The sequence below is a fragment of the Quercus robur genome, chromosome 2 (assembly GCF_932294415.1).
Source record: "Quercus robur chromosome 2, dhQueRobu3.1, whole genome shotgun sequence".
Classification (NCBI taxonomy): domain Eukaryota; kingdom Viridiplantae; phylum Streptophyta; class Magnoliopsida; order Fagales; family Fagaceae; genus Quercus; species Quercus robur.
In genome coordinates, this window is record NC_065535.1 from 58,967,508 (window position 1) to 58,983,129 (window position 15,622).

At 34.0% G+C, this 15,622-nt stretch overlaps 1 protein-coding gene across 1 annotated transcript; it reads left to right on the forward strand.

The window, feature by feature from the left end:
- The first annotated feature begins 1,298 nt into the window (after nt 1–1,298).
- Nucleotides 1,299–2,927, forward strand: LOC126714223 (pathogen-associated molecular patterns-induced protein A70-like). Its single transcript, XM_050414262.1, has one exon. It carries the CDS (start codon nt 1,487–1,489, stop codon nt 2,288–2,290), a length of 804 nt encoding a protein of 267 aa, XP_050270219.1. The 5' UTR covers nt 1,299–1,486; the 3' UTR covers nt 2,291–2,927.
- The last annotated feature ends 12,695 nt before the right edge of the window (nt 2,928–15,622 follow it).

The following is a 15,622-nucleotide window of genomic DNA, read 5'->3' on the forward strand; positions in this document are numbered from 1 at the left end:
TGGCCAAAGCTAGAACTTGCACTGCTGCAATGGTTATTTCACCACCACCATTAACAACCATGGTTCTTTCTCTCGCCTTTGCTGGAACTCATTTGAAACCCTTTGATTCTCTCCTGCTACTTTCAATTTGAGAATGAGATTGGGTTTTATGTTGGGTTTGGTTTTGGGGGTTTGTTAATTTATTGCAATTTGAAATGGGTCTCATGTATTCATTATTTTATCTAACTTGCTCTTTGGTGGATGGAGATTTTTGTTTCTTTTTTCCCTTTGGCCCCTTCGAATGTTAAGAATAAACATATGGGTTTGATTTCATGAGTTGGTGGATGTATAGATTATAGTAGATGTGCTTTTGGTTGCCGTTGGAATACAGTTCCATGTTTGAGTTTTCTGTCTGGAAATGTTAAAACAGTGTCATAACAAGAATCGTGTTAATGGGGTCCAATGTAGTATATTAGATTAGAATAGAGTTCTTTGATTTTGGAAGTTATTGGATTTATTTATTTATTTATATTTGATTTGTATTCTTCCAATTTATTCTCATAGAAGTTCCTCAGCAATCAAAAACCTTACCTTTTTTATTTTTGTTATGTTTGTTTTTTCTTAAATTTTTTTTTTTCTAACAGTAAAGGGAAATGTGTGTAACAAAGTTATCACAGGTGAGTAAGATATAAATGATTGAATCACAAATAAGTAAAGTGAAAATAGACCTAATCACACGTGAGTTTACTGTAATTATCTCTTATTAAAAACTTAAGACCTAATATAAAACAGGGTATAGATTTTGCTGTCTTTTTAATTTTTATATAATTTTTTAAAACATCTTTGTTAATCTTATAAAAAAAAAAAAAACGTCACTGTCCCATATGTTATTTTTGAGAAGGTCACTGTCCCTTATGTTGTTGTACAGGTTAAACTTTGATTCTCATTTTTTGTTAGGGAAACCAAAGACTTTCCGTCTGTAACGGTCTGTTTAAGTCAAGAGACAGTACCCCTCTCTTTCTCGTATTTGATGATAAATGAATACAGCTTTATCAATCTGTCCTTATTTTTATTTTTATCTTGATCTTTTTGCTGAGAGCTTTATCAACTTGTCCTGCAACGTTATTAAATAGAAGAATGAACCTCACATGTCACATTATAAAATAAATATAAAAATAATCTGATTAGGACACATATTAATTAACTATTTTATAAAAAAATTTATAGAATATAAAAAATATAAAATACAGTTAATTATTAATGCATGCTATAAACTCACGCGTGAGGAAATCCCATAAAAAAATCACCCTTGAGACTCAGGACTATAAACATAAATAAATAGCTCTCTACCTTTAGCTGAAAGAAAACCCCAAGCGCTCTCATAATTTTTCTTGTTCCTCTCTGCCAAAATAATCTTTCTCTTTCTCTGTCTCTGTCTGTGTTTCTCTCTCTCTCTTTCTCTCTGCGTTAAAACCAAGGCCAAAGCAAAGCAGAGAAGAAGTGAGCGATGATGAGCACTATGTGGGCTTTCATGGCGAGCTGGTTCACACCCTCTTCGCTTTTCGTTTTCGTCAACCTCACCATCATCACCATCTTTCTCACCTCCCGTTTCACCTCTCACAGAAAACCACACCAACAAGAACAACATCAACAACTGGTACGAGTACCCTCTGTGTTAGAACGAGTCAGCTCCTTCAACTTTTCGCTCTACAAGTTCGACCAACCCAACAACCCAGAACCACCGGTGCTCTCCGAATATCCGACCCTCCAGCACTCCGAACCCGAGCATGTCAACCTGGATCCTCCAACCCAAATCGCCAGAACTCCTTCCCTTCTCGAACGGCTCAAGTCTATATCCGTTCTGTACCGGTCCGACTCGGCCACTCCAGAACCCGAAACTGACACAGACGAGTCGGAAGAGCATGTTAACCCGGATCCTCGGACCCAAATCGCCAGAACTCCTTCCCTTCTCGAACGGCTCAAGTCTATATCCGTTCTGTACAGGTCCGACTCGGCCACTCCAGAACCTGAAACCGACACAGACGAATCGGAAGACGAAATTGCGGATCCGGATCATGAACATTTGGTGAGGAGGAGCAAGTCCGACAGGGTTGGTGGTGTTGTGGTAAAGCCGGGCGAGAAGATGACGAAATCGGCGAGCGAGAAATCGACGCTGGAAAAGAAGAGGGAAACGGCGTTGCTTGGGTACGACGAAGAGGTGGATGCTAAGGCTGACGACTTCATCAATAGGTTTAAGCAACAGTTACGTCTGCAAAGGCTCAACTCTCTTCTAAGTTCTAGAGGAAAGTAATCATTTTTTTAATGTCCCACCTATTCATTTCCGACTTTTTTTTTTTCTTTTTATTATTTTTAAAATTTTGGTTTTTATCTAGGATTTTTCTAAAAACACAAAATTTTTCACAACTTATGGATCATAACTCATAATTTGGAAGAATATTACGCCATTTTGTTATGAAATGATTAAGAGACCTCCTTATAAAAAGAAGTTTGTGAAAAATTTTGTGCCTTTCTTAGATTTATTGTATTGGGTGGGAATTTTCAATTTAGGCTTTTTCATGTATTTTTAGAATTGAAGGTGGGAATGTAAGGTTGTGCCCTAGCAAATTCTACTTTTGTATTTTTGTTTTGGAAATGTTTGAGGGTATAATGGTCATTTCAGCTCTTGATGGCACTACAAGGAGTGATTTGTGTCAGTGAGGAGGAGGGCTGAGGCTTTGAAGGGTTGGTCATTGGTAGGAAGGGGAAGAAGTGAAAATAGCCCTTGTGTTCATGGGTGTCTTTGGAAAATGACAAAGTTGACCTCTTGGGCTTGCATTGGACTTTGATTGAATTTCATGGGGGTCATTCTGTCATTTGGCTTCTTTCAGGTTTATTAAAATGATGTAATTATTAAGTTATTTGGGATTGTTACTTATTATTTTGTGTCAGTTTGATGGTTGTTTTAAGTTACTACTTGCATATTCATAACTTAATTGAGATTGCCTGATGTTACAATGTCTATAATATCTCTTTTGTATATGCCTTAAAATCTGCCTTAATTTAAGGCCAAAAGTTTAGTAGCTTAACTGACGTCTCTATGTGTTTCAAACAGTGTTTCAAACAGAAACATCAAGATTTAGATTTAGTCATGGTTTTAAAAACCGGTACGGTGAAAGAACCGAAAAAGAGACTGATTATCGGTTTTCTGGTCGGACCGGGGTTTGACCGATGGTCAAACCAGTGACGTCATAAATAATTTAATTAATAATTTTTTAAATTATATAAATAAATAATAATTTTTTATACTAAAACTAATTAATAATTTATGAATACACATGTAAACTAAAATACTTTGTAAACTATAATGCTCTATAATTCATTAACTATTAATAATTGAAAGAATAATTAAATATAAAAGTTACCCGTAGGGTGGTGGACTGAATCTAATAATATATATATATATATATATTACTTGAATGTTTATAAAATTTAATTTTTGGTGAAAGTTCATATAATATGTTATGCATCTTTATAAATGATAATAGTAACTAATTAGTTTAGATTCAACCAAAAAAATAAAATAAAAAAAGTAACTAATTACCTAACTAATGAACTTATAAGTTTTCTATATAATTATAAAAAAAATAAAGGGAAAGAAAAGATTGAGACAAGACAAGAAAACATTAAATAAGGAATGGTAATGATGGTCACGCTGGAAGAGTAAAAAATGACTAAAAAATTTAGAAACTTGTGGATTTAGAAACCCAAAACTCAAGAAGCCAGCCTTTTGCCGTTGGCACTATAAAAAAAAGGCAGCCACTGTCAGTCATTTTTATGTTTCCCACGTCTTCCAATATTTTATTAAAAGAATTTTTTTTTCTATATCACGTCTTCCTAGTTCCTAGTACCCACGTCTTCCTAGTTCTCAATGCTATGCTATACTATTATACCATTTCAAAAAGCCACTTTATTACTTATACCATTCCATTTTACAATACCTCTCACATCCTAAAACTCTATTCTTATTAAAATATTATTCTTTAATCTTTTTTTATTATTTCTTTTTAACCAATATTTTTTTTCAGTTCCACTTTCCTAGGCTTTCCAACCGTTTTTTTTTTTTTTTTTTTTCCTCAGCCTCCCTCAACCTCTAGCATTGGTTCATCTCACAGAACCCCACACACAGAGACCCATCAACAAAGCCACACACACACAATCCATCAAACCAGAGCCAACAACGGCCACCACACCCACCACCCAAGCCACGTCTTCCTAGTTCTCAATGCTATGCTATACTATTATACCATCCCAAAAAGCCACTTTATTACTTATACCATCCCATTTTACAATGCCTCCCACATCCTAAAACTCTATTCTTATTAAAATATTATTCTTTAATCTTTTTTTATTATTTTTTTTTAACCAATATTTTTTTTCAGTTCCACTTTCCTAGGCTTTCCAACCGTTTTTTTTTTTTTTTTTTTTTTTCCTCAGCCTCCCTCAACCTCTAGCATTGGTTCATCTCATAGAACCCCACACACAGAGACCCATCAACAAAGCCACACACAGCCACACACACAATCCATCAAACCAGAGCCAACAACGGCCACCACACCCACCACCTAAGCCACTGATCAGAAACCACACCGCCAATTTGAAACCCACCGGAGCAAACCCATTCAAAAAACCACAACCAAAAACACCGGACCCAAGCCAAAAACAACCAAAAACCAGCCCCAAAAACACCGGTCACAGCCAAAAACCACAACCACCACACCCACACCGTCACCCACGACCCAAACACCGGACCCACAACCCACCCACGACCCAACCAAGACCCAAACCCCGGACCCAACCACGACCCACAACCCCTTTAAGCACAAAAACCACAACAACAACCAAAAACCACAACCAAAAACAACCAAAAACCACAACCAAAAACACCGGTCACAGCCAAAAACCCACTCCGATCTCCGATCTCCGATCTCCTTGACCCACGCCATGACCCACTCCGATCTCCGTGACCCACAACTCACCTCAGCCATACCCACCACTTTTTTTAAGCCCCGGTCATAGCCAAAAAAAAAAAAAAAAGCAGATGAGAAAGAGATGGATGATGTTTGGGTTTGAAAGAGGAAAGAGCAGATGAGCGGTGACCGGTGCTTGAAGAGCAGATGAGCCGATGAGAAAGAGAGAATGAAGAGAACGGAGCGGTGACCGGTGCTTGAGAGAATGAAGAGAACGGAGCGGTGACCGGTGCTTGAAGAGCAGATGAGCCGATGAGAAAGAGAGAATGAAGAGAACGGAGAGAGCAGATGAGAAAGAGAGAATGAAGAGAGAGAAGATTACAGAATTTATGGGAGGAGAGAGAAATTATGGGTTGATTAAAATATATATATATTTTTTACAATTCCTGTGTTTAGTATCCTTTGATGCAGCACATTTTGAACCATAAAATGCTAAAAAGGACCTAAATATGGCGTTAGCATTTTTCAATGCTAGTGCTCTAAAGTCTAAATACACTCTCTCTATTCAAGCTTTCAAGTTTCACGCTTTCAGCCTCTACCTCTCTGTTCAAGCTTTCAAATTTCAACATCTTCCTCTTTGTGTTCATGCCTTCAATCCCAGTTTGCAAATGTCAATGAATCAATGGTGCCACCCACCTACCAACGCTGTCCCAGTTAGGCTGAGAACCTAGCAACGCGGTCCCAGTGTTAAGCTCTCGTCAGTAGCGTAAAGACAGAGTTGCCAATAACCGGTTCAATCATACCGGTTCCGGTTTTACGGTTCAACCATCCGGTTTTCAGTACATTCCGATTTTTTGTTATTTTTCGGTTTTTAATCATAACCGGACCGGATTAATAACCGGTTCCCGATTGAACCGGTCGGACCGACCGGTCCGGTCCGGTTTTTAAAACCATGAGATTTACCTCTTCACTCTCGAAATAATTATCAAATTATAATTAAAAAAAAATAAAATCAACATTGTGGCTCCTTTCAGTAATTTACAAATAATTTTCCACTAATTTCAAGGAAATCACTTTAATGTTATAAGGACAAATTATAACTTTCCTTCTTCTCTTGAAATTTGGGGCAAATTGGATTTGTTCTCTCAAAGTTAATAAATTTACTCCACGACAAAAGACTCACTTTTTTTTTTTTTTGGGCGATTGCAAACGAGTATCACTTTTTTTTTCTTTTTTTTTGAAAAATAAATATACACACCAGGAGAGGAGAGGGAAAGGAGTTCTAATACTTGAATGCAAAGGGAAGTTAGTTATAAATTAGGCATATCCATATGTTTAAATTCTTTGCCCATCCTAAGTTTGTACCTCATTTATCACTCAATTAACAATATTAATTTGTTAATAAAATTACTAAAATCTATTTTTGGATGAACATCTCACAGAAAAATATTTTCAAATTAGAGTTGTTGGAATATATGTCTTCCACTCCTTACATTCTTAATAAATATCAAATGATTTGAATTGAATTAATTAGAGAAAAGAATCAAAACAAAAAGATTAGGTATACTCAACAAAAACAGTGAGATAAATAATCTTTCTTCATATTTATATTGAACTCTAATAAAAATTTAACTAATTTGATTTTAAGTAAGTATAAAAAATGAAATAACAATTTTTTTTTTCTCGTTTCAAAATTGTTTATATGAAGTTACTGCATTGACAACAAAGCGTTATAATATTCTAGTTTCATCATTCAGAAAGTATATAATACATTAAAATAAAATTGATTGTTACCATTTTCTTAAAGGATTAATAATTTAATACGCCCACTAATTACGTAATTTATGATGATATCATCTCTCGGCTGCTAAACAAAAGTATCTTACTTAGTTTTTTTTTTTTTTAAGAAGAAACAAATTAAGTATCTTAGGGTCTGTTTAGATACCGTTTATTTTGCTGAAAATTGAAAACACTATAGCAAAATAATTTTTAAATATATGAATAGTGCCGTGGGACCCATTTTTAATGAAAGTTATGTTGAAAAAAAGAGATTTATTAGTTTCGTGAACAATACACGGGATCCACTAGAAAACGCAATGGGTACTTAGTTTGGTGCTGGTTGTTGCTTGGAATGAAGTTAATCGCTGATAATCATTATTGTTGACTTCAGATTTTTGTTCTGATTCAGCCTAAAGATTAAAGAGGTCTTATAGATGATGATGAAGTTGTGACAAAAGTTCAAAATTTTCGACCAATTTCAGAGAGTGATCAGCCAAGTTACAAATCAACGACCATATGGTTCATGTCCATATTACCATATAGTATTTAGACTGAAAGAAAGGTAGGTGGAAGTGATAAGATTTCTCAGATCTTTTAAATACAGTCCATAACAATTATTTAGGTGCTTAATTAATTATTGGAAACAAAGTTTGACCCGATTTGGTATTTTGGTGTTTTTCTCTCTACACATAATTGTTTTTTATCTGGTTCAGTTGAGAAAGAGGATTTGCGTAATTGCATGGAATAATCTGTATTTGACCATGATGCCACAGGTGCAAACGTATGATTCTTGGCGTGCTAACTATCATGCATGCATAGGTTCATCAAAAAAAAAAAAAAAAAACTATCATGCATGTCAATTTTTAAATGGGGTTTGTTTTGCCTGGAATCTGGATACACTAGTGACTTAATAAAGGTGCTTTGTTGCTAATAGTGCTGTTAAGCTTTATAGAGAAATTAACATGGTTTACGCAATAAGTCTATAGACAAAAGATTTCCTAATTTTACAATTATTAATGTAACTTCTTTTGATTGATGCATGATAAAAATTGCATCATAGACCGGTATGTGTAAAAATTATATTAATCAAATTTGGGCTGTCCACGGGTCGGTTCGGGTCGGGTTTGTGCCCAACCCGGAACCGACCCGCCGGAATCGGGTGGGGAAAATATGCACCCGCCGCCGACCGCCTGAGTAATTGGGTGGGGCGGTTTAGATTATGAACGGATGGCGGGCGGGTCGGTCGGAGTCGTAGATCTGAGAAGACGGCGAGAAAACGGTGAAAAAAACACAGATCCGGCGAAGAAACCCATATTTCGGCGATAGTTTTCCAGATTCCAGCGATATTTCCCTTAGATCCGGCGAAAATCTAACTAGATTTGATGAGATTTCACAAGATCCGGTCAAAATCTCACTGGATCTAAGGGAAATGTAGCCGGAATCTGGGTTTTTTCGCCGGATTCTGGAAAGTTCTTGCCGGATTCTGGAAAATTCTCACCGGAAACTGGAAATTCTTGCCGGGATCTGGAAATTTTGGCCGGATTCTGGAAAATTCTCACCGGAAACTGGAAATATTTGCCGGGATCCGGAAATTTTGGCCGGAATCTAGAAATCTTTCGGTCGGTTCGGGTTTTTCGGGTTTTAGGGGAGGAAAACCGAAACCAATCCGTCGGAATCGGTTTCTGGTGGTGAAGATCCGCCGCCGACCCGCCGGAGCAGTCGGGTCGGCCGGATTCGGGTCGGTTTCGGTCGGTTTTTCGGGTGGGTCGGGTTACCGGATCAATCTGGACAGCCCTAAATCAAATCACAACTTACTATCATAATAGGTCATATGATAGATGGTGAATAAGATAGTGCTTTTACGAAAAACAAATATATTGTAAATCAACTGACATCTTATGGTATTTTTAATAGGACAAATTTTAGTTACAAATTTAGTGTGCATTTGGCTCTAGCTTAAAAAAACCAACTTATTTTACTATTCAGCTTATTTTTGCTACTATACATGAACTCCACTGCACTTTTTGGTACTATTTATGAGTTTCATTATACTATTTCGGCTAACTTTTACCTTTATCTACAGTACTTTTAGCAAAATAAATGTGTGATCGGCCACTCCACTGTACTATTTTTATTTTTTTTGAAAATTCTCTAGTTGGGAAATGTAGGTCTCTTTATTGAAAAAAAGATGTTATGAACCGATTTTTTTAGATTATTGCCTTGGCATGTTCCATGATTCTGAAATAAAATGTGAAAGTATGTCTTTGTTAGAGCTGACTCGGATTCTCGAAAGCTGCTGTATAAGTAAATATGTAAAGGACAAGACACAAGTGGGTTTTGAACTTTAGACGTGAAGTTAAGTATGATCATTTTCGTTCATGAATTTGTACAAAGGTACTCTTTTTTCTTTTTTCTTTTTAAAAATGAATCTAAAGGTACAATTTTATAATATAACACGTTCATCAAAAAAATTATATAATATAACAATATGCTCTAAAAAGTAATAAGCATTATAATTTTCTCTCCTTTTCTTTGTTTTGTTTTTTTCCCAATTATATTTTAAAATATTTAGTCAAGAGAGTTTGGTTTGCATCCGGTCAAAAAAACTGATCATATATCACTTATGTGTCTCGTTCAATGCATTATAACACAGCAAAAATTATGCTTTCATTTAAAAGGAATGCTTACCCAAAATGAAAATTTTTAGGAAACAGTATATTAAAAATAAAAACCCCATATAATTTTATGAGTCCAAATTTAATAATGATATGGTGTAAATCCTTGTTTACACAGTCCAATAAGAGTTTATCATATCAATTTTTTTCTTAAAATTCAATACATTATATCACACTTAATATCATCTTAATAAACTTTCAATTTGGTAGGATTTTCAAATGGGTATTGTATAATATAACACGTTCATTAAAAAAAATTATATAATATAACAATATGCTCTAAAAAGTAAAAAGCATTGTAATTTTCTCTCCTTTTCTTCGTATTTTTTTTCTCCAATTATATTTTAAAATATTTAGTCAAGAGAATTTGGTTTGCATCCAGTCAAAAAAATGATCATATATCACTTATGTGTCTCGTTCAATGCATTATAACACAACAAAAATTATGCTTTCATTTAAAAGGAATGCTTACCCAAAATGAAATTTTTTAGAAAAAAGTACATTAAAAATAAAAACCCCATATAATTTTATGAGTCCAAATTTAATAAGGATATGGTGTAAATCCTTGTTTACTTAAAACTCAATACATCATATCACACTTAATAACATCTTAATAAACTTTCAATTTGGTAAGATTTTCAAATGGGTATTAGAATTGATTGTGTGTGGTTATGCATATTTTTTAATATGTGATATGGTGATGTGGTATGTTGGAATTAGAGGGTGTAAAACTTAGATTTTACTTTTACACCATATATATACTTATAAAATTTAATCTCTAATTTTATCTTTAGGACACATTAAATATCAAACTTTTAAATAAGACATTTTTAATCATATACTTTTAGTCTTTTACAAATATTCCACACAAAAAAAAAAAAAAATCAATCAATCAAATCCCACTATCACGTTGTTCCTCTTTAGTTACAGTGAAATCACTTCGTTCTCTCTCTCTCTCTCTCTGAAATTGGTCAAAAGACTCAAAACTCGGAGAGAGAGAGAGATTCCATCACCTATTCCCTTGCTAACAGGCACTCTTGGCCTACTGCATAATGCATATACTTGTATGCTACTTTTGCCTTCTAAATAAAATTGCAGAATAAATTTTTCCTTGGCAGAATTATTTTGTGAAAAAGTTTTTGTACATAACAAAATTTTATAATATTTTTACTGGACTCTTATTTCTGGTTGTGTAAAATACCGATAAACTATTTTATTATTTTATTTAATTTTAATTTAACTTATAATAGATTGACAAGTCAATCATTGTAAACATATTGTGATATTGGTTGCGGTCGTACAAACAACTCTTATCTTTAAATCTGGCCAATAAAGATGAAGTACTTGGCGAAATTATTGTGATCTTTATTTCTGCTTGACTTTTGGAAGTCTTTGTTTTTTCTTCTTTTTAATAGGTTTGTACGTACTTGACGACGTTAATTAATGAGAAGTAGATGGGATATCCATAATACATGTGGTCCTCCCTTTGATTAGAGCAATTGTGTTTGTTTTCTGAAAAACATACAGCAATGTAACTCTCGTATCAAGCAATTGGTAGCTTTCATATCAATTTTTACTACTTTTACTTTATGCGTTAAATCATGATACTAGGATGGGAGCTAAGCTGTTCTTGACCTCTAGAGTCTAGATAGGTCCCAGGAAGAGGAGGCTATGAAGGACAAAAAAGAAGAAGAAGAGCTATCTCCAAACAAGGTTGACCTTGTGAAGGACTTGGGAATCAAATGGCTTTAGGTTGATGGGAGGAAATTCAATCCAGTGCTTGAAGAGAAAGGTATACATAGAGTCCATTTGAGAACAGGTTATTTAGCTAAAAATAAAAATTTTTTGCTGAAATTATTGTAAATAAAATTGAGATGTAGCTAAAATAGTACAATGAGACCCATAAACAGTATCAATCAAAAAGTACAATAAGACCTATGAATGATAACAAAAATAAACTAAATAATAAAAAAAATTGGTTTTTTAAGTTAACGGCGAACACATCTGCAATGAAAGAAAAAAAAGTGAGATTAATGAGGAAATAAAGAAAACTTTAATGGATCAAATGCAGGATCAAAATCTATGTTCTAGCCTCCTAGGACAATTTTATCTCTACGTAGGAGTTACTAATGGATTACTGTAAATTTGTCCCCAAAAATCAAAATACAACCAATTTTATTGAAACTGAAAACTGTTTGAAATTTGCTTATTTTGCTGAAATTAAAAACTTTTTGATAAAAATACTGTAGATAAAGGTAAAAGTTAGTTGAAATAGTACAGTGGAACTCATGAATAGTACCAAAAAATATAATGAGACCCATGAATAGTAGAAAAAATAAGTTTAATAGTAAAATAAGCTGGTTTTTTAAACTGAGCCAAACGCACAACTACATGTAGCAATTTTCAAGAGACTCATGGGATTTCTAATGTTTTTGAAATTTCCTGATTTCATAAGAGAAATCAATCTTCCCTTAATAACGAGAATTTAAATAATATATTTAATTCCTGAAAAGTCACAATAAAATGTTATTACTATTAAAAAACAGTAAGAAACAATCTCCCCTCATTCACAAACATTTTAGATATCTACTGGTTTAACTCTTGGTGATAAAGTTTGTAGAAAAGGCAATTATGCATATCTTGCCTAAAATTTAGTTGAACGAGCTTCTAATAAGAATACTTAAAAATCACCGGACAAGAAAGTTTTGCTAAATTCTCGTTAGCTTCTCGGTCAACTGAATTTCGATGAACCTACTAAAAATCTAACGAAACCACAACAAATGCATTTTCCAGTTTGTTCTCTTTTGTTTCCTACACTCTTTATCTCTTTTAAATAATAACACTCTTTCACTTCCAATGTAAGATCAAACAATATTCTTCCACCACCAAAGTGAGATCAAATTTGAATTAAAACCTATTTAGATATACAAACTATCCAACAATCTCCAACTAGTTTGTAATATACACTCATTCACAATTATTCCCTCATGCCATGGCCCCTTTTGGTTTGAGTGTAGTCAGACTCCAATTATTCCCTCATGTAAAGAACACAACAATTACTTTTAGTGCTTTATTTTGGCTTCCATATGTGTCACTCAAGTATTATAACAAAGTACCTAAAAATCATCTTCTCACGCAAAAAAAAAAAAAAAAAAAAAAAAAAAAAACCTAGAAATCTTGTCTTAATGTCATTGCCTATATGTTGTCTTCACTTTTTTTTTTATCTGTCATTTTTTATTCTAGTTGGTCCTCAATTTAGTCCTATGCAAATCAAGGAATTCAGCAATAAATTTTAATCAATCCCTAAAAATTTAGATTAAATTGATTTGATAAATATTTGTAGTCTTTGATACTATTTTTATTATACAAAAATTACAATAAAACATATCAATAGTTATGAAAAATGCAAAGATATTGCACTTGTGATGGGTAAACTCACTCAACCCTAATCATGACTAAGGTAATTATTGTGTCATGGAAGATATGTATAGATCAAACCTAGCTTGTTTAACTATAGGGAGTAGTGTGTCACATCTCTTTGAGATTCCACGTAACTAGCTAGACATGAACTTGATTTGTTGGGTCGGTTTTTGCAAATGGGATATGGGCCATTCATTTTTTTTTTTTCCACTTTGTTCGAGATGGGCTGTGGACCATACCCTATGTCGAGAAATAGTTGGTTCCATGCGTAACGCGTGAAATGGAATCTCCCATGTGGAATACTAGAAAATCCATCACATGTGTGAGGCCCGACCATCATATCAGGTTATGCAGCAATACAGAATCTAGTACACAACCCTTTTTTTGTCACAACTGTAATTGATGAGGGTAAAACTGTAGTGGTAATAGTAATACTCACCCTTATGAAAGTATAAAATGACTCTCCAAATAAATTTGTCAGGATCCATTGGCAAGGGACGACATTAGGGAGGCCACGAAGTGCGCCTCATAGACTACGGGAGGACCTTAGGCAACGAAGATAGGTAGCTGACACTAACAAAGCTGAAGGGAGTAGGCGAAGCTAACGACCCTAACGTGGCCTTGCTTGGTCTCTACGTTTGCGTATATAAGGAAATATCTTGCGCTTCACGTTTAGTGCTAATCAAAAGGACTCCTACAATGAAATGATTCCGCTAAATATGCTTATGAAAACTCCTATAAGGAAAAGACTTCTAATTTAAGGAGAGGATGTCAACCCTCTACTACTATAAAAACTCGAGACCCTCGCAGATCAAGGTACGCATAATTTACCTTGACTCTGGCACTCTAGTGTTGTAAAAAATTCTAACTTGACCTTCAAAGGGTACTTGGCCAGCACCACACCAATGCTCTCTATTAGGTCTTCTCTTTTTGTTGTGCAGATGTTGTTTCGAGTGCGCGAGAACTGTGTGGCTCACTGGTGATTTTTCGGCATCATAAATAATGTTTTAGTTGTGAGTGTGATTGCTCAAAAAAATTGTGAGTTTACGAAAAAATGATGGCTAACCACTCATATTTTGTCACATCAAAACTATGATAAAATTGTAGTAAAAAATATATTGGTAAATAATATTGTGCATTTGAAATCTTTTTTTTTTTTTTTTCTTTTCTGTAAGTGGATTAAAATATATTTATACATTGAAAAAAAATGAAAAAAAAAATCAGATTTTAAAAAACTAAACAAAAAAGAGTTAAAAGCAAAAGTTGTGCACAAAGAGACACTAACTTCTTGTAAATTATTATTATTATTATTATTATTATTATTTTGCTCAATAAAAAGACTTTATCAAAGACAGAATTGCTATAACAATTTGGCTAATGCATGAGTATCGTTTAGCTTCTCTATTAACCCAATTAAAGGACATCCCAATACTAGATTAAGTACCCATTTAGATACAGCTGATAAGCTGTGTGTTTGCATATACGTCTGCATTTTTTTTTTTAGAAGCGCGTTTCAGCTTTTCCAGTAAGTCCCGTGCACTTTTCACGGGATCCAAAAACCACTTTTTTCAACAAAATTTTCATTAAAAATGAGTCTCATAGCACTATTCACACTTTTAAAAATTATTTTTGCTATAGTATTTTCAGTTTTTAGTAAAATAAGCGGTATTCAAACATACCCTAAGTGTACGTTTGGATAACGCTTTGCGCGTCCAACTTAATTTGGTGGGTCCCGTGCATTGTTCACAGGACCCGCAAGTACTTTTTTTTTTTCCAAAAAAACAACTTTAAAATTGGGTCCCATAGTATTATTCACGCATTTTAAAAAAATTTACTACCGTATTTTCAGTTTTCAGCAACTGAGACCCTAATTGAGTGTTTGGATTCAGCGTTTTGTGTTTGTGTGTTTTTTTTTTTTTTTTTTTTTTTGATTCACCCGGTTTCTGCTTTTTGGAGACAAATAGCACGTTCATCACTGTTCACGCATTGTTTATATACTGTTTACGGGACCTATAACCACTTTATTAAAAAAAATATTAAAAATGAGTCCCTTAATACTATTTACATATTTAAAAATTATTTTATTAAAGTATTTTCAATTTTTAGAAAAATAAATTATATCTAAACGAATCTAAGTTACATTTACATGCCTATGCCTTGTTGATTTGTGAAGAAATTTTGTGAAAAGAATTCACTCCACTTGTATGGCTTTACACCACTTACATTATATGAAAGAGACAAAAAAGAAAGGCTATTATTGCGCACGTTGCCAAAATTGTATAAATAAAAACAATTTGTTCCGTGAACAACGTGCCTTCAATCGCAAACAATACACTGTCAGTTGTCACGCACAGTCTTCTTACCTCCACACCTCCTCTATCCGTACATTAAAATAATCCCTGGAAAGACAGATTTACCACCCTTTCTGCATAAGGACAACTGTACCTCTTGGAAATATATTAATTTACCTTTCAATTTCAAGCAAACAAAGGATATAATCTAGATCTATGGGAACAATTATCTCATTAAATTTCATTAAGAATTTTATCAATTCCATTATATATATGAAATTAAGTAAAATTTTACAACTGTAATAGGAAACTGTAAGGACTCAATTTGTAACGACCCCAAATTGGTGTATTGGGTTCGAACGTTAAAGGCCCAAACAATAAAATTTGTAGAGAGTGGGCTAAAAAACTAGGTCTTGGTGAACGGACAACCGTTAGTCATGGTGTTTGTGATGATCGTACAGAGGTGAACTGTGCTTGCCCAAGAAGACTTTCTCCTCGGCACGGCCTGGGA